We start from the raw sequence: 16,516 nt of genomic DNA, 5'->3' as shown, positions 1-16,516 counted from the left end.
TAAATAATGAGACTTTTTTAAACTATGAAAGTTATTAACCCTTTCATTCCTCATTTTTAACCCCCGACGCAAAAACGACGGGGTGTTATAAGTTTGACGTGTATGTCTGTCTGTGGCATCGTAGCTCCCGAACGGATGAACCGATTTAGATTTAATTTTTTTGTGTCAGGGGTTTTTTCAAAATTTTAATTTGTTAAAGAGTTTATCTATCTATAGCAGCCTTTAACCCTTAAATGCATAGTGATGTATATGCATCACCTATTTTTGACTCTATTGACAGCATGTCAAATTTTAATTTGAATAAATCTTTGTCAATGTCATGCATTTAAGGGTTAAAGCGCCCGTGTTCGGACGTAGGCCTCCTCTCTATTCCCCCACTCTTGTCGGTCCATTGCCATCCACATCCAGTTATCGCCAGCTAGTTGGTAGATGTCATCTCTCCATTGATTGTAATTTTTAAAGAGTAAGTAAAGCAAAATCCGCCATCGACTGTGTGATGCTACATGAGTTAGTTATCAGTTTATCAATGGTTTTACATCAGCAGTATTACGACTAGTCAGAAACAATCTTCTTAAAAAATCTTTTATTTAATATCTTTCACATTGACAGTATTACACTTTCCAGACCGTTATTGACACCAGCTCATCATACTTATTCTAAATTATTTTCTTTTAATTAGTCTCATTTTCAAATTACCTAGATTTAACGTAAGGGACTATAAAGTAATCCCATCCGTCTTTTGTTTTTAACCAATCAATTTTCCAGTAAGAAAGAGTCAAATTCCCTAATACTTCTTGATAGTTTTCCGTATGAGAGCCATGCGCTGTTTGTGCGCCTCGGTGACGGCTGCTCGCTTGTACGGCCGGAGCTCGTCGTTGCCAAACCCTGGAATCCACATGTTCCATTGTCTCTCTGGAATGTTAAATAACATCATTGCATTAGGACTTTTGCTTGAATTAACAGTTTTTAAACTTTGTAATTTGACTAAAAAGATAAGAACCACGATAAAATCTAAATAGAGGCCAGTAAAATACGTTAATTTTAGGAAATCATAAATGGGTGTATTTAAAAAAAATCCCGAATATCTAAGTTCACCAATCATGATCTGATTCGATTCCGACGATAAAAAAATGTCCTCATTTTTTTTTCCTTTACGTCACGATTTTAGTAGGTATGAACAAGCTTCCTCTACGAGCGTGACGTATTTGAAACTCGAATTTTGTATGGAAAATTTGGGACACATTTTTTTATCATCGGAATTGAATCAGCTCATGATTCTGAAAAGAATGAACCCATACACGTCTAGATCTGGTGAAATTCGATACACGGGTTTTTTTCAAAAAAAAACCTTAAATATCATCATAATACAATGGCATCAGCATTTCACATACTTACCTATTTAAATATCCTGCTGTGCAAGTTCATAATTAATACAAATCTTGAATAACTCAAGTTCATATAAAATGACACACTCATGTATTACTTATGGCAGGTTAAGACAGAAGCTGGTAAACAGATATACAATATTATAGAGGGGCACTCTTGGCAACATCGCCAATCTGCTGCTATTGCCAAGACCTGCACATACCTCACCCCTGACTTGTGGAGGGACATTACTTTGACTAAATCCCCCCAACTCTAAATTGAAAGCCTAAATATAGAGTACAACATTCTGACCTACAATTTGAAGTAAGATGCTCTCACCTAAATGCAACTGCACATCCCTCAATTCCACTGTTGGGGCATGTCTGTGTTTAGCGAGGGCACACGCAGCATTTAGGGACGTGTCAATGAAGTCATCCGCCAGCTGCAGCAACATCTCCTCCACTTCCTCGTCGAGTTGCACGGTGGGGTCCACTTCTCTCACCAACTCCTGCAGCCGTGGTCTGCTGAGAAGCTGTAATGCAGTGGTTTGCTATTACTACTTATGATCATACATCGGGGTTTTGGAAGCGGGAATGATTTACACTAGCCCAAAAATGGTGAAAATGATAAAAGATAAACATTACTTTAACATTTCTAGGTACATTTGGAGCCAGTTACATAGTTAAATATATATTTCAGTAATTCAAATTACTATTAAACAGAGTTACAAATACACGAATTTATTCCAGCTCCCAAAACCCCGATGTATGATTATGATGGAGAAAAGAAGAAGTCCAAAACAAGTGGCAATAGATTAGAACATTACCTTCAAGAGTGTTTTACATCAACATGAGTTACAAATTTCCTCTTCACAGGAGCAGTATATGAATTTCGTCACTTGGCAATTAGCATTAAATGCTTTGCAGGTGTATTGTATGACATATTTAAAGACATATGACCTTTTGAAGAATTGACATAGGCACATAAAGAACCATGTCTCATCTTAGTGTGTTAAAGTAGCACTATACATACTGAAAGCAAATTTATTATACATGGCATAATGACCAACATGCTTGCTTAGCGTCTAATAAGCATATTCCCTCTAATTATTATGTGTAAGACAGTCTATACTACAACATAGCCTTGTACAGAGTAAAAGTGTTGAAACTGCTTAATTTAGTGTAGATTATTGTCATAAGACACTTTCTCACCTGGGTAGTTTGATCACCACTTGTGTTGACTTTGGCGCCAATTGACGACTGGCTGCTCATAGGACTGTGTTGCGATGGCGAGCTTTGGATGGAGCTGGACTGCAGCTGAGGACTCTGAAGTGGGTTATTCGCGTATTGGATCGCACTTGAAGGGTTCATAGACCCAATTGAGGGCATATTACCTCCTGGGTTCATGTTGTTTGACATTATTCAACAAGAAGAATTAAAGTTTTGTTTCGAACAACAAAACAGGTAGGTATTTAACAATGAACATTACATGTCAACTAAGGAATTACAATATAAAATACCTCAATTGTTTAACTATTGTGTAAAGCAAAGCATAATCAAGCAGACGAGACAAGCGTCTTTACACCACAGAATTATAAGTCGATGCTTTACACCAAAATTGACAAATGTCACTTTGACATTTGATGACGTTTTCATTCGCGGTATTCGAGTACAACTTTTACAAATCGAGTTTACAAACGCTTATAATCATAAGCGTTTTTTTCTTCCCGCGTGAACATGACTGCGATTTGCACCCTGTCTACCACAAAATCCTATTTTCCATGGGACCTTATCAATAGTAAATATACATTCACTCCCACTCCTATATATTTTTAATTTGCTGCTTTCTAGGGACTGAAACCGCTTTGCAAATTATAATTTTAATTCATTACGAATAACGAACAAATCGTTTGTAAATAAAAAACAAAAATATAAATTACATAAATCTTTATTTAGTCGACTTCATCTATCAATGAGGATGTATCGGAGAAATCGTCGTAATCATCTTCAATAAATTTGTCGGCTGATATTTTATTCTTCTTTAATTCGTCCCAAAATTCCTTGACTGCACTTCTTAGATCCCAGCTATGGATTTTCAGACGCCTGAAAATGAAATAATTATTTACTTAATAAATCTATACTTAACAAGGGACAAATAAGTAATTAAGGACAAATATTAGGTACCAAACTTATTGCTAAGGTGCAGTTTAGCATTGGAGAATAAATCACGATTTTTTAATAATAAATAGAAATTCATATATTTTAAAAATATTGAGCATTATTCAATGACCCTCCTTTTGTTCATTTAATATTACATTTTAAAAAGCAAGCTTTAAAGTGGTAACACTACTAACGCCATCTTGTGACGAGTAGCGTGAACCAAAATATTATCCATTCGTCGGTCACTGTGGCAGTGGTTCATTATCAAGTAACGAGTTTATTGTGAAGTTTTTAATCAGACGCGAGAGTTAGAAATAAATTCGAAATACGTACAATTCCACTTCAGTCTTTTTCAACTGCGTAATGTGTGTGAATGCTCTGCTAATCGCTTCTCTTTCTTCTGACTCCGGATTTATAAGAACCAAGGAGTTCATATTCCTTATTGGAATCTGCAGAGGAATTATGGATTAATTTTTAGTTATATAATACAGTATAAAATAAATACATGCATGTGAATTCGGTATAATTCTCGAGATTTCTTAACAGGCTGATAAAATCGGCTGGAGTTATGTAAATAAATAATGTAAAAGTCAAAATATCCAGCACAATCGTCAAATTTACCTGAAAGCTATTGTCAATGTGTTCCTTAGTGGCGAAAGAAATAGAGAATATCTCGTTGTTGATGTGGTACACGGAGTTGGGGGTCATATTGTAGATGTTGAACACGAACGTACGCCGGAACCGGAAGTAGCGGTCCGGCTGTTCTGGGTTGAATGACTTCTCACGGTATGTACCATCTACCACCAGGATCATACATTTTTTCTGAAAGAATAACGAAATTTCATCAAGATTCCACGTCACTTGAAACAAACACTTTCGGAATGTCACAACGTTTTTTTTGGATTGCCGATCATAAGTAAGCAAGATGTTTCCATTAGATAAGGATCGTAAAGGCCCTGTCACACTAGGAATATGCGAGCAAGTAGAAAGCGAGGCGATGGCGCGCTGTTGCACGTTGCACGCTCACTCAACTAGCAAATCGCTAATGTAATAGGGCTCTTATACACGATGGAAACAATAAAAACAGACTACTGCTTGTAATAGACATTACAGAAAATAAAAAGTAAATTAAAATTAACAACCTACACTCGGAACCGGAAGTAAAGACTACCGACAGGTGAGAAAGTATGGCACCTACAACATCGCAGAATTTTATTTATTTATTACTAGATTTTGCCCGCGGCTTCGCTCGCGTCAAATTCGAAAATTGGGGAATGCCTCATACAAAATTCCACCCCCCATTTGAGGGAAATGGGGAGTTAGAAAGAGACAAAAAGTAGCCTATGATACTCCATCCCTTCATCTATCTCCACATGAAAAATCACGTCAATTCGTCGCTCCGTTTTTCTGTGAAAGACGGACAAACAAACAGACACACACACTTTCCCATTTATAATATTAGTATGGATATTACGTTACAGCTTGGTACCTGTACAAATTCTCTAAGTAAATCAATCATACTCACATCATGTCTCAGCACATCCACGGAAAAGGTAGTAGGGTCGTGTTCAGACCTGGGCAGCGAGCATAGAGCGTGGACGCATGAGTGACTATTCCGGAACACCTTACTGCGGAATTGTTTACGTCTCTGCGGGTCCAACGCGTTGCGGGTGAAGTTCGTGTAGGCTGGTGGAAGCGCCGCTCTTTCTGCTTCTGCAATAAAATACATGAGAGTTTGGAATGATTCACGATTATTGTCATTACACTTTTATTGACCGAGCCGGGCCGGGCCGGGCGGGTTTTCCGTGATCATGATGCATGCAACTGCGTCGTAATATCGGGAGCTTGACAAAAATCAAAAAGTTACCTTTTTACGTCACGGTCTATATCCCGCGGTCAATATAAGTATAGTACATTACAATACAAGTGCGGGAAAGAGGAAATTAAAAACGAGTGGCGATAAACTAAAACACGACCGAAAGGGAATGTTTTCGACACGAGTTATGAATTCCCTCTCGCATGTACGTACGAAATTTTTAAGTAGTCTTCGAAGTTTCGACCTGACAACAAAATGTACTATTTTTCGAACTAGTGCGCGAAAAATAAGCCACGTGTACTGAAAAACTGTTGGAGTTTCTAGAAGCTTCCTTATGGCAAATTCTTCGAATGTGGGTGAACGGACATATTAATCATCGGATCAGCCATACTACAATGTAATGAAGCACAGTATCCTGTATGTCAGGCTTAATGTCACGCAGCAAAAATCTTCGGTTACAGCACAGAACTTAATTTAGATAGAAGAAACAAATTCATATATTTGTATAGGGGCCGAGCGTGTCAAATTTTGTACTGAAGTTGATTTTTGCCTGTAATTTTAAATATGTCTCAGGCTCTTCATTGTTCATAATTTTTGTGTTGTTGCAATTGAATATCACGTAACGAGGCATTTTTTATGTTTTGGTTGACTTCAACTTACAAAAATTGACGCCCGAAAGCTGCAAGCTGCGAGTAAAGACGGACAACTCAGTGGATTTCACTGAGTTCAATTGACACGCTAAGTAGATACGTTTGCTTGATCTATGGTATATATGAAATCTTCAGTTACAGTATGATCAAGTTGCTAACTCCACTTTGAGAGTGCATATATAGTAACATTTAGACAAAAACTTAGAAGTTAAATGTAAATATTAATGCCTTAGGCTCTGACGCTAATATATCGATTGGCAACATGATATTAAAGCTACTAAATTATTTATCTATCATTTGTATTTTCTTATAACATACCAGTGAATGATGTGTTTATGGTTAAGGAAACTTTGCCATCATAGAAGTTAGGAAGTTTCTTTCGATTTGAATCATAGTGAGCAAAGTACAAGGTGAGAAACTTCTCTACAACCATCTTGGTTCTTTTGTCGGGCGTCTCTAGGAAGTTTTTGAAGAATGGCAACATTACGCCGTGTTGGTTTAGGGTTATACCATCCTGAAAATAAATAATATAATGTACATGTTATTCTTGTTTGACATGACCTTAAAATAAAATTAATAGTACACATTTTGGCATATTAATAACTTACCAGTTCTGTTAGTCTTGGAAACCGCATAACAATGTTTTTCACATATGTTGAGGGGTCTAGGTTCTCACAAAGTGGGTTGCCCTCAATCCAAAGTTTCTCTATTTTACTACTGATTCTTTGTAGTTCTGATAAGGCAGGTATCTGTAAGAATGTAATATTACACGTTTTTATTAAAGTGCTATACATAGATATGTAGCAAGATAATATCTAAAAAATACAAACAGGTGATGGAAAATATGGTCAGAAATGGCAGGTTCCAACATGATTAGATTATTGTACTGTTATTTTAATTGGACCATATGTTGTCTGCAATAAACGGATTTATTATTATTATAATGTACATTTACTTGATTATTGAGCAACAATAATTACAAAATAAAATAATAATTTTAGTAGTACTAACCTCATTATGACTTAAATTGATGGCAGTTAAATCTCCTTTGATGAAGAAGTTCAATAGGTCCACTGGTATTGTACTGGAAAATGAACATCAAATTAGTACACATAATATTATGTTTACATAATTATTAAGTCAAATTCGTGATTTTTACCTTTACTCATTGCAATGGTGGAAACTTAGTTAATAATAACTTTTTTACCTTTTTATCTTCCCTAACTATTGTACCTAAATGCCTAGTACAGTGAAAGCCTTGAAAATATTGTACTGATTTATAATCAAGTACATTTACATAACTTACCTTAGATTGTTATTGCTTAAATTCAGGGACTTTGTGTCTCTTCCCATGCGAATCATCAATAATTTGTACTGTGATAACATGGACAACTTATAGAAGTGTATTCTCTTTTCTATAAATTCTGAAAACAAAGCATTAAATTGAATAGAACTACTAGCCCTCAAAATTATAACCAAAGAGAGAGACAGACTATGTAAGTTTGAAGAAGACACCATCAGCGAATGCAAGGCATTTCATTCACAAATATATTCAAACATATATCAAATATAAAGAGGCACTGATGCTCATTGCACATGATATGCATTTAAGAACAAACCTGGGTCTTTATCAAAATTAGACAAGTCCAGTTCATGCTTGTCACTCATCCTGTTGCTGACCACTCCAGCCACCACGTCGTCCACCGTCACCCTGTTGTCGAAGCAGTCCGCAGAACTTCTGTCGTTGAACAGCAAGTCCAAGTTGAACATGTTGCGCTGGTATGGGAACATGAAATCATGTTTCACAACTTTCATGACAAAGTTCAGGCTGCTTGTATAAAATGTGGTTATTTCTCCTTGAGATGTACAGTTCACGGGAGTGAAAGACGACTGAAAGTAGTCCATCAGCGTATCAAAAAGCTCGATGTGACTCCCTGGCCAGTTATGAACCTGAAAGAGAGTTCAGTCTTTAATGGTGGTAAAAAATCTTTTTTAAAATCCATTAGTTAACAATAATTACAAAATTTACCATAATTTTATGAAAAGAATGCTTAGCGGCTTCATCTTCGGTAACTATACAATTTTCGATGTATGATATGACCACTGTAGAAGCAGTATTCCTATTTAGTAAATACTTTTTGTAGTTTTCTAACTGAAATCTCTTGGTACTCATTATTCTTCAAGTTAATTAATCCTAAGAATAATATTATCCGATCCAAAGCTGAAATTTCGGTGATATTGTTTAACAACATTGACAGTTGACACCACGTTTGTGACGTTTGTCATGTTTGTTTAAAAACCGTTCGAAACCAAGAAAATAAAGCTGCTACAATAAAAAGAAATCTTGAATATTATGAATAATATTTACTAAATTATTATTTTCAAATTTGTTCGAAGAAGAAACCTTGAAATATAATTACTTTTTATAAGTCTCAATAAACTCTAGCCAAAGTATTGAGAAAAATATTATCAGCAATTGAAAAATTGAAAGTGATTACTCAAACACACTTTAACCCTCTAGCTTCTCCTATCCTATCTACACGTCAGGTAAAAATGTCATTCTGAAATCAATTTCAATCAATCGGTTTCTTGTGTTTCAATGTAATTTCGATACAGATTTATTTGGTATCGCATAATTTGATTCAGTTAAGAACAACAAGCGCAATGAGTCGTACAGTGACCAATTTATGCAAAGTTATGCTATTTGTCTTAGTATTGATGAGTATAATTTCTCATGTAGTTATTGCAAGCACTGCCCCTAAAAAATTGCAAATTGGGGTAAAGAAAAGACCTTCAGAGTGTCCCATTAAAAGCAGGAAAGGTGATCTACTGCACATGCACTATACGGTGAGCTTTTCATTCATGTCACACACTCACATTCTAATTGAATGGAAAACTTCATTATCTGAAATAATTTGTATGTTAAAACTGTATTAATTAGTATTATTTTATTACAGGGTACTTTAGATGATGGTACTGAATTTGACAGCTCAATTCCTAGGGGAAATCCTCTCACCTTCACATTGGGTTCTGGTCAGGTCATTAAAGGGTGGGACCAGGGCCTCTTGTTCATGTGTGAAGGAGAACAGCGAAAGTTGGTCATTCCGCCTGAGCTTGCATATGGTGAAGCCGGAGCACCCCCTAAAATTCCCAAGTCTGCAACACTCACATTCCATGTTGATCTTGTAAAAATTGAAAGAAAGGATGAATTGTAAATAATGTAAATGCTATCTGTCCATGTTACACTCTGTAATGTAAATAAGTCAGATATCATTTAGTTGTACCGTTTAAGTGTATTTATTTTGTTGAAGTGTAAAATGTGAACAAACATCCCAAATGTATGCAAAACCTCATTTTTACAAATTTAATTGTGAATATGCATTAAGTACCTATGAATAAATAAATAGTGTTATAAGAACTAAAATTGCTTATTAATTAAAATTATGAAGAATCTCCGGAAAATTACCATTTATTTTGTAATATAATTTTATTTCGGACACATGTATGGCAAATTGGCAGTAGGTATAGTCGACTACAAAAATATTTACTGTTTCACCTTATTACAATGCAATAAGGTGAAAAGGTGGATAAATATGTATATGTATGAGCAGTTAAATACCAGTGCACACAAAGTGATCTCAGTTTGGCTGCAAGCAACGTAATAAAATTAGTGATTTAATGGTCTGACTGCATAGTGCAAAGCATAGTGTACGAGCGCAAAATAATAATAGTACATTGTGCAACAAGGGGAGGAAGTTGAATATTACTAACGAGAGAAAGTTAAATCGCGACGGCTTGCCGGAGCGATTTAAAGACTCGAGTTAGTAATATTCATACTCCCCGACCCGAGTTACACACAATGTTTTTCATCACACTCTCAATGTAAAAAATATGTAAATAGATGTAAAAAAGTTAAGTACGGTACAAGACATTTCATTATTCCGTTGGGAGAACGATTTTTCTATAACTCAAGCTCCGCCTGCGTGCAATAGCACATTTAAAGTGCGGGTGTGATGAAAAATATATTATTAAACTTGCACTTAGTAAATAGGTACAAATAGTTGCTGTCTCAAGTTGAGCAAATATCTTCTTATTTTGCTATTATTATGATTTACAGGTTTTTAACCAATATCCAACTTAACGACGGAGAGTCTCAACAGTGTTGCGTTAAACTAATTAATTATTCGAATGGAATTTCAATCGGAAATTGATCAAGTACCTGTAAATCATAATAGCAAACAAGAAGATATTCGAACGGCCTCAGCCTGCTTGTCACTGTTTAAACATATCAAATTAAACCTTATCTCAACGAGTGACAGATGAAATTGGAATGCTGTGATTGATTTCATAACGTCAATAAAAATTTGACAGTTGGTCGTGGCGCACTGTGGTTCGCACTCATATCTCCATCATACTCACACTCGCCATTTCCATCTAGTTCCCTTTCATTTATTTTCATTCACAAGGTTACTGAGTACTGACGAGTGTTTGTTGATAAAACGTGCAATTTTTATGTTTGAAATTACCGCAGTTATAAATTATTTTGTGTAATTAGATATAGAAAGTGCACCGAGTGAATAGAAGTGATAAAATGGTGAAGATATTATTCTTGCACCCAGACCTGGGTATCGGAGGAGCTGAGCGTTTGGTCGTGGATGCTGCACTGGCATTTAGGAATAAAGGACATCAAGTCTCTTTTTACACAAACCATTACGATCCTACGCATTGCTTCTCAGAAACGAGAGATGGGAGCTTTCCGGTGACGGTGGTTGGTGACTGGATTCCACGTTCTATTTTTGGTCGTTTCAAAGCGGCATGTGCTTACGCGCGAATGATTTACGCGGCAGTCTATTTAGCTTGGTATGTAATACCAGTTGAGGAACCCACCCTAATTTTCTGCGATTTGATATCTATATGCATTCCATTCTTGAAAATGGCGAGAGGGCCTTTCAGAGTAGTATTCTATTGTCATCATCCAGATAAACTGTTGACTGAAGAAGGAGGCTTACTGAAGAAACTTTACAGGACTCCATTGAACTGGCTTGAAGAATTGACAACTGCCAAGGCTGATCAGGTTTTAGTAAATAGTAAATACACTGCTAGAGTATATAAAGATGCATTTAAGAATATAAAAGAATTGCCAGATATTTGCTACCCTTCCATCAACACAGAGTTCTTTAGAACAACATCGCCCAAGCCTTTGAAAGAGGTTGTTCCTATTGGAACTGACAAATACATTTTCCTCTCCATAAATAGATATGAGAGAAAAAAGAATCTTCAATTAGCTTTAAGAGCATTTGAGAACTTAAAACATATAGTTCCTGAACCAGATTGGAGCAGAGCACACTTAATAATGGCAGGTGGATTTGACCCAATTAACCTAGAAAATATGGAACATTATATTGAATTGACAGATTTAGCAGCGGAGCTTGATATAGAAGATAAAGTAACATTTTTAAAATCACCTAAAGACATTGAAAAAGTGTCACTGCTATACCATTGTAAGGCTCTTGTATACACTCCATCGAATGAGCACTTTGGTATTGTGCCATTAGAAGCCATGTACTACTGCAAGCCTGTGATTGCTGTTAACAGTGGCGGCCCCACCGAGACAGTAGTGCATGATGTCACTGGTTTCCTGTGTGAGCCCACCAGTGAGTCAGTTGCACAAGCCATGAGCACATTGATGCTGACTCCTGACCTTGGTGAGAGGCTGGGAGAAGCGGGCAGAAAGAGATTTGAAACAAAGTTTTCCTTTGATGCCTTTACTGAACAATTAGATGGTATCCTCACCAGAGAAAGGCAGATTATTTCTGAGGCTAGGGCTGTTGATTATGAACAGAAGAAACGTAAATAACAGTCTGCCGACACTCATACAGTGTGTGATCTTGTATGAGTGTTTATAACCAAAGAACTTCATGTATCTAGGAAAATCCATACATAAAGACTGTATCGTTAAGTATGAGGACAACTTTGAGTAGCCGTATTTATTTGCTATTATATTTTTTTCTTAAAACAAGACATAGGCTTAATAAGGCACATAATAAGGTTCACATTTTGTCCTAGAAACTCGACGTAAAGCAAGTGGTTTAGACAGTATTGACTTAATCCTCCCGAGTAACAATTACGATTCCGGACAAATGCTACTAGAAAATTCACAAAGTGCGTAAAAAACGATACGATTGCGAAAAAAAATTGTACTGTGTAAAAAATTGTACCTCAACGACATATGATCCACAAAGCAGAATATCTGGACATAGTCTAGCCATAGTTATTTTTAAGAAATAAAGTTCAGGATCTGTGTATGGCGGCCATTTAGAGAATGTGGCATGGTGCTTCCTCTAACTCCGACTTTGATGTCGAATTTAACTATCATACACTGTATATATCGATTTGGTTTAGGCACTGTTCAAACACCGTGAATGTCAATTAGACTTTGGCCTATGGCTAATTTTTTTATCTGTTTCTCTCATCCTGCTTGCATCAAAAATTTACGACAATCCGGAACGTTGCTCAAAATAGCGTTTTTTTTAATTATATAAATTCACCGCATTTATTCTGCAAGTACCCAATTGAAAAACCATGAAGAGGACTCTTAAAGAATATATTTTGGCAGCATATTAACCTTTGTTTGTTGAAATCGTGCAAACAGTCATTGAAATATTCTCAAATTAAGCCAGATAGGGGTTGTCCGAAATTTATTTGCTAGACCTTAATGAAAGTACCATAAAGTCTCTAAAATAAAATAAAAATTAGACCTTCTTATATCAAATAGTGCTTACCAATACCTTCAGATCATACTCTCGGAACATAATAATATAAAATTATGCACATGTCAACATTTAGACGAGGTTTGTTTTGTCCTTATACTTATCGATACAGTCCTTAGTAAAGTCTTGCTATTGATTTGTGTTAAATATTTTGTTTAATTATATTTGGTGTAATGATCTTAAAACTTGTTTGAGTGTTGATGATACTTACTCTTTTGCTTTTTAAGTATGTGCAAATTTTGTAATAAAAATGCTAGTTAAAGTAGCTTCTTCTTACATTAGCCAAAATGTTCTATTAATAAATATAAAATCCTGTACAATGCTAGTTGTATTAAATACAAAATGAGAAAAAATATTAATGTTGTTATCTTGGTTAGTATAATAAATAGTATGTGGATATATTATGTAGAATTGTAGATGGAACATAAGGGCACTTCTTTTCTGGAAAGCTTCAAGTAACTTATTCTACAATGCAAATACATCAATGTAGCTTGATCATTATTAGTAACCAAGCAGGCAAGTATGGTTGTGCGATAAATGATAAAACATCAGGTTGTCCCTATCACACTATTTGTAAGTTCGATAGGGACTGCCTGATGTTTTATGATTTATCGCGCGACCATGCTTGCCTGCCAGGAAATAATCACGAAGTTTAGCCCTAATCCTTATGTGTGCTCTAAGCATTGTCTAATACTTTCTTTATATCAGCTTGATTATAGATTACAAGTATATGAAACATATACAGCATTTGGCACAAAGGTGGCATTTTTGATTAACTTTAATAACTAAGTGAAAGGGTGATTACTCATAATTTATTCGTCTTAAAACAATTTAGTTGTAAATATTGTAATATATGTTTAAGCAGTTAATGTTGTTTTTTTTAAATGCTATACACATGTATAGATGTTCAAGATTTGGGATAGCACATGTGACTGCGTACCTGACAAATCCAGACCGATTTTGTTGAAGTACCCTCATATTTCAATACACTACAAAGATGATTGACGTACTTATTATCTTGTCAGTTTACCCTGAGTTCTGTTCTGTTCCAGTTTCTCCTCTACAGCAGATGTGCACCTACCTATTTAGGTGTGGGTGTGAATTCAACCATAGTAATAACTAGAGAGCGGATTTCAGGTAGCGATTTAAATATTAATATGGATATGACTTGCATCATTTATTATTTTTTCTGCACACAAAAAAAATATCGGAACATAAAAGTAAAACCCTTTTTTGATGCTTTTGTGAATATAAATATAAATATAAATATTGGGGACACCTAACACAGATCAACTTAGCCCCAAACTAAGCAAAGCTTGTACTATGGGTGCTAAGCGACGATATACATACTTTTGGGCAAAAATTATGATGATAATAAATAATAATATATTTGTTAATTTTTTAAATAGTTTATTTATTTGTTCTTGTTCTTCAATATTTCTTCTGCGTATTGCACAGTAAAAACTTCTATTTGCGACTCAAATAATAGAAAAATGAAAATAATTCGCTTCCTGTATACAAACTCTTTTATTTAGAAAAAAAATATTTTCTTTACGTATAGTTTGTTGCAAAAATAACATTAATTTAATCTAATTATTGAGCGAAGTTTGTGGTGTGAGATGTAATATAATAGATTTAAGACCTTATTATAAATCACATGACATGTAAAAGAATAATTGCACTAGTCATATCCATATTAATATTTGAATCGCTACCTAAAATCCGCTCTCTAGTAATAACATCTAGAAAATCACAAAAAGGTGCTAATTTTGAAAAATCAATAAAAACAATTATAATAAAACAATAATAAATATAATTTATTACGAATTTAACTTCACTCAATAATCGTTTTGTCTATGGTATTATACACTTTTTCCACGCGCTCCTCTGGTAAGGGGTCCATGATTTCAAATTGGAGGTCATACTGCTGATCCAACCCCATATAAGAATCGCTCATAAGGTACACAGTGTAGATGATGCGACCTGCGAATAAATACATAGATAAGAGTTAGAATAGATAATATTTTTCTCTTTGACCACGCTAAATTTGCGGTGACAGAGCATTGCCGCATACCATACTTCCCTAATGTAGTGTTGATTACATTTTTGTCTGTTTTTTTTCCCGCTTCTCTAATAGGAAATTAAGTTGGTAATTTTTCGCAGGGCCGTCCAGAGTTGAATATTAGACAGGGTCGCAGTAATTGTAAGGTCGCTACCATAAATACAGCCCTGATTATCCGCAACTTGCAGATCTGCACTACTCTGCATACCTAATTAGGCGCATGCTCGCCATGCTCGATGGTGCCGAGCGTGAGGAGCCAGCCCTCGTTCTTGCTGTAGGGGTAGTGTTACAGTACCTCTATTGTTAGGCGTGTGGAAGGTGATTTGCGCGTGGCCCCTGGCGGGGACCCGCTTGAGCGCGTGCAGCTCGCCGTGCGCGATGGCGCCGAGCTTGAGGAACCAGCCCTCGTTCTTGCTGTAGGGGTAGTGTTACCTCCTAATGTTACTATACCTCTATAGTTAGGCGTGTGGAAGGTGATTTGCGCGTGGCCCCTGGCGGGGACCCGCTTGAGCGCGTGCAGCTCGCCGTGCGCGATGGCGCCGAGCGTGAGGAACCAGCCCTCGTTCTTGCTGTAGGGGTAGTGTTACCTCCTAATGTTACTATACCTCTATAGTTAGGCGTGTGGAAGGTGATTTGCGCGTGGCCCCTGGCGGGGACCCGCTTGAGCGCGTGCAGCTCGCCGTGCTCGATGGCGCCGAGCGTGAGGAACCAGCCCTCGTTCTTGCTGTAGGGGTAGTGTTACAGTACCTCTATTGTTAGGCGTGTGGAAGGTGATTTGCGCGTGGCCCCTGGCGGGGACCCGCTTGAGCGCGTGCAGCTCGCCGTGCGCGATGGCGCCGAGCGTGAGGAACCAGCCCTCGTTCTTGCTGTAGGGGTAGTGTTACCTCCTAATGTTACTGTACCTCTATAGTTAGGCGTGTGGAAGGTGATTTGCGCGTGGCCCCCCCTGGCGTGCAGGGACCTCGCTTGAGCGCGTGCAGCTCGCCGTGCGCGATGGCGCCGAGCGTGAGGAACCAGCCCTCGTTCTTGCTGTAGGGGTAGTGTTACCTCCTAATGTTACTATACCTCTATAGTTAGGCGTGTGGAAGGTGATTTGCGCGTGGCCCCTGGCGGGGCTCGCTTGAGCGCTTGAGCGCGTGCAGCTCGCCGTGCTCGATGGCGCCGAGCGTGAGGATTTGCCAGCCCTCGTTCTTGCTGTAGGGGTAGTGTTACAGTAGGTACCTCTATAGTTAGGCGTGTGGAAGGTGATTTGCGCGTGGACCCTTGAGCGCTGAGGAACCAGCCCTCGTTCTTGCTGTAGGGGTAGTGTTACAGTAGGTACCTCTATAGTTAGGCGTGTGGAAGGTGATTTGCGCGTGGCCCCTGGCGGGGACTCGCTTGAGCGCGTGCAGCTCGCCGTGCTCGATGGCGCCGAGCGTGAGGAACCAGCCCTCGTTCTTGCTGTAGGGGTAGTGTTACAGTAGGTACCTCTATAGTTAGGCGTGTGGAAGGTGATTTGCGCGTGGCCCCTGGCGGGGACTCGCTTGAGCGCGTGCAGCTCGCCGTGCTCGATGGCGCCGAGCGTGAGGAACCAGCCCTCGTTCTTGCCGCGCGGGAATCGAGGGCACAGCACGTTGTTGGGGTTGCCGCCGCGGCGTTGCATGTCCACCATTAGCGTATATTCCTGACGAGGAAAATTATATAGTAACAGCGAA

General features: G+C 37.5%; 5 protein-coding genes across 5 annotated transcripts in view; 2 read left to right on the top strand and 3 right to left on the bottom strand.

Annotated features, from left to right (window-relative positions):
- Positions 1-566: 566 nt before the first annotated feature.
- Positions 567-2,945, bottom strand: LOC125229655 (transcription initiation factor TFIID subunit 12). The gene is made up of 3 exons (XM_048134545.1): positions 2,577-2,945; positions 1,705-1,897; positions 567-912 (listed from the first exon to the last, which is right to left on the bottom strand). The coding sequence occupies exons 1-3, from the start codon at positions 2,781-2,783 to the stop codon at positions 785-787; spliced, it is 528 nt and encodes a 175-aa protein (XP_047990502.1). The 5' UTR covers positions 2,784-2,945; the 3' UTR covers positions 567-784.
- A 349-nt stretch (positions 2,946-3,294) lies between these two features.
- LOC125226525 (nuclear RNA export factor 2-like) lies at positions 3,295-8,217 on the bottom strand. Its single transcript, XM_048130512.1, has 10 exons — positions 8,020-8,217; positions 7,610-7,940; positions 7,297-7,414; positions 7,002-7,074; positions 6,599-6,739; positions 6,309-6,504; positions 5,050-5,237; positions 4,146-4,346; positions 3,858-3,973; positions 3,295-3,467 (listed from the first exon to the last, which is right to left on the bottom strand). Exons 1-10 carry the CDS (start codon positions 8,161-8,163, stop codon positions 3,317-3,319), a joined length of 1,659 nt encoding a protein of 552 aa, XP_047986469.1. The 5' UTR covers positions 8,164-8,217; the 3' UTR covers positions 3,295-3,316.
- A 319-nt stretch (positions 8,218-8,536) lies between these two features.
- On the top strand, positions 8,537-9,414 carry LOC125226531 (peptidyl-prolyl cis-trans isomerase FKBP2). The gene is made up of 2 exons (XM_048130524.1): positions 8,537-8,837; positions 8,948-9,414. Exons 1-2 carry the CDS (start codon positions 8,655-8,657, stop codon positions 9,203-9,205), a joined length of 441 nt encoding a protein of 146 aa, XP_047986481.1. The 5' UTR covers positions 8,537-8,654; the 3' UTR covers positions 9,206-9,414.
- Positions 9,415-10,375: 961 nt separating this feature from the next.
- On the top strand, positions 10,376-13,629 carry LOC125225949 (alpha-1,3/1,6-mannosyltransferase ALG2). The gene is made up of 2 exons (XM_048129769.1): positions 10,376-11,931; positions 12,877-13,629. The coding sequence occupies exon 1, from the start codon at positions 10,582-10,584 to the stop codon at positions 11,845-11,847; it is 1,266 nt and encodes a 421-aa protein (XP_047985726.1). The 5' UTR covers positions 10,376-10,581; the 3' UTR covers positions 11,848-11,931; positions 12,877-13,629.
- Positions 13,630-14,263: 634 nt separating this feature from the next.
- Positions 14,264-16,516, bottom strand: part of LOC125225967 (activating signal cointegrator 1 complex subunit 3-like) — a 45,960-nt gene continuing 43,707 nt past the window's right edge. The window contains 3 exon segments of the mRNA XM_048129783.1: positions 14,264-14,743; positions 16,144-16,247; positions 16,394-16,485. Coding sequence (XP_047985740.1) covers positions 14,595-14,743; positions 16,144-16,247; positions 16,394-16,485 — 345 coding nt within the window. The 3' untranslated portion in view covers positions 14,264-14,594.

This window comes from Leguminivora glycinivorella, chromosome 1 (genome assembly GCF_023078275.1).
Source record: "Leguminivora glycinivorella isolate SPB_JAAS2020 chromosome 1, LegGlyc_1.1, whole genome shotgun sequence".
Classification (NCBI taxonomy): Eukaryota; Metazoa; Arthropoda; class Insecta; order Lepidoptera; family Tortricidae; genus Leguminivora; species Leguminivora glycinivorella.
Note: the sequence above shows the minus strand (reverse complement) of the source record. Positions and strands in the feature narration are given on the sequence as shown.

Excerpts from the sequence above, each read along its gene's own strand:
- LOC125229655 (XM_048134545.1), bottom strand. The coding sequence starts at position 2,783 with ATGTCAAACAACATGAACCCAGGAGGTAATATGCCCTCAATTGGGTCT. Across the intron at positions 1,898-2,576 it reads GTGGTGATCAAACTACCCAG|CTTCTCAGCAGACCACGGCT; the intron begins GTGAGAAAGTGT and ends ACTGCATTACAG. Across the intron at positions 913-1,704 it reads GGATGTGCAGTTGCATTTAG|AGAGACAATGGAACATGTGG; the intron begins GTGAGAGCATCT and ends TTAACATTCCAG.
- LOC125226525 (XM_048130512.1), bottom strand. The coding sequence starts at position 8,163 with ATGAGTACCAAGAGATTTCAGTTAGAAAACTACAAAAAGTATTTACTA. Across the intron at positions 7,941-8,019 it reads ATTCTTTTCATAAAATTATG|GTTCATAACTGGCCAGGGAG; the intron begins GTAAATTTTGTA and ends ACTCTCTTTCAG. Across the intron at positions 3,974-4,145 it reads ACATTGACAATAGCTTTCAG|ATTCCAATAAGGAATATGAA; the intron begins GTAAATTTGACG and ends ATTCCTCTGCAG.
- LOC125226531 (XM_048130524.1), top strand. The coding sequence starts at position 8,655 with ATGAGTCGTACAGTGACCAATTTATGCAAAGTTATGCTATTTGTCTTA. Across the intron at positions 8,838-8,947 it reads TACTGCACATGCACTATACG|GGTACTTTAGATGATGGTAC; the intron begins GTGAGCTTTTCA and ends ATTTTATTACAG.
- LOC125225949 (XM_048129769.1), top strand. The coding sequence starts at position 10,582 with ATGGTGAAGATATTATTCTTGCACCCAGACCTGGGTATCGGAGGAGCT.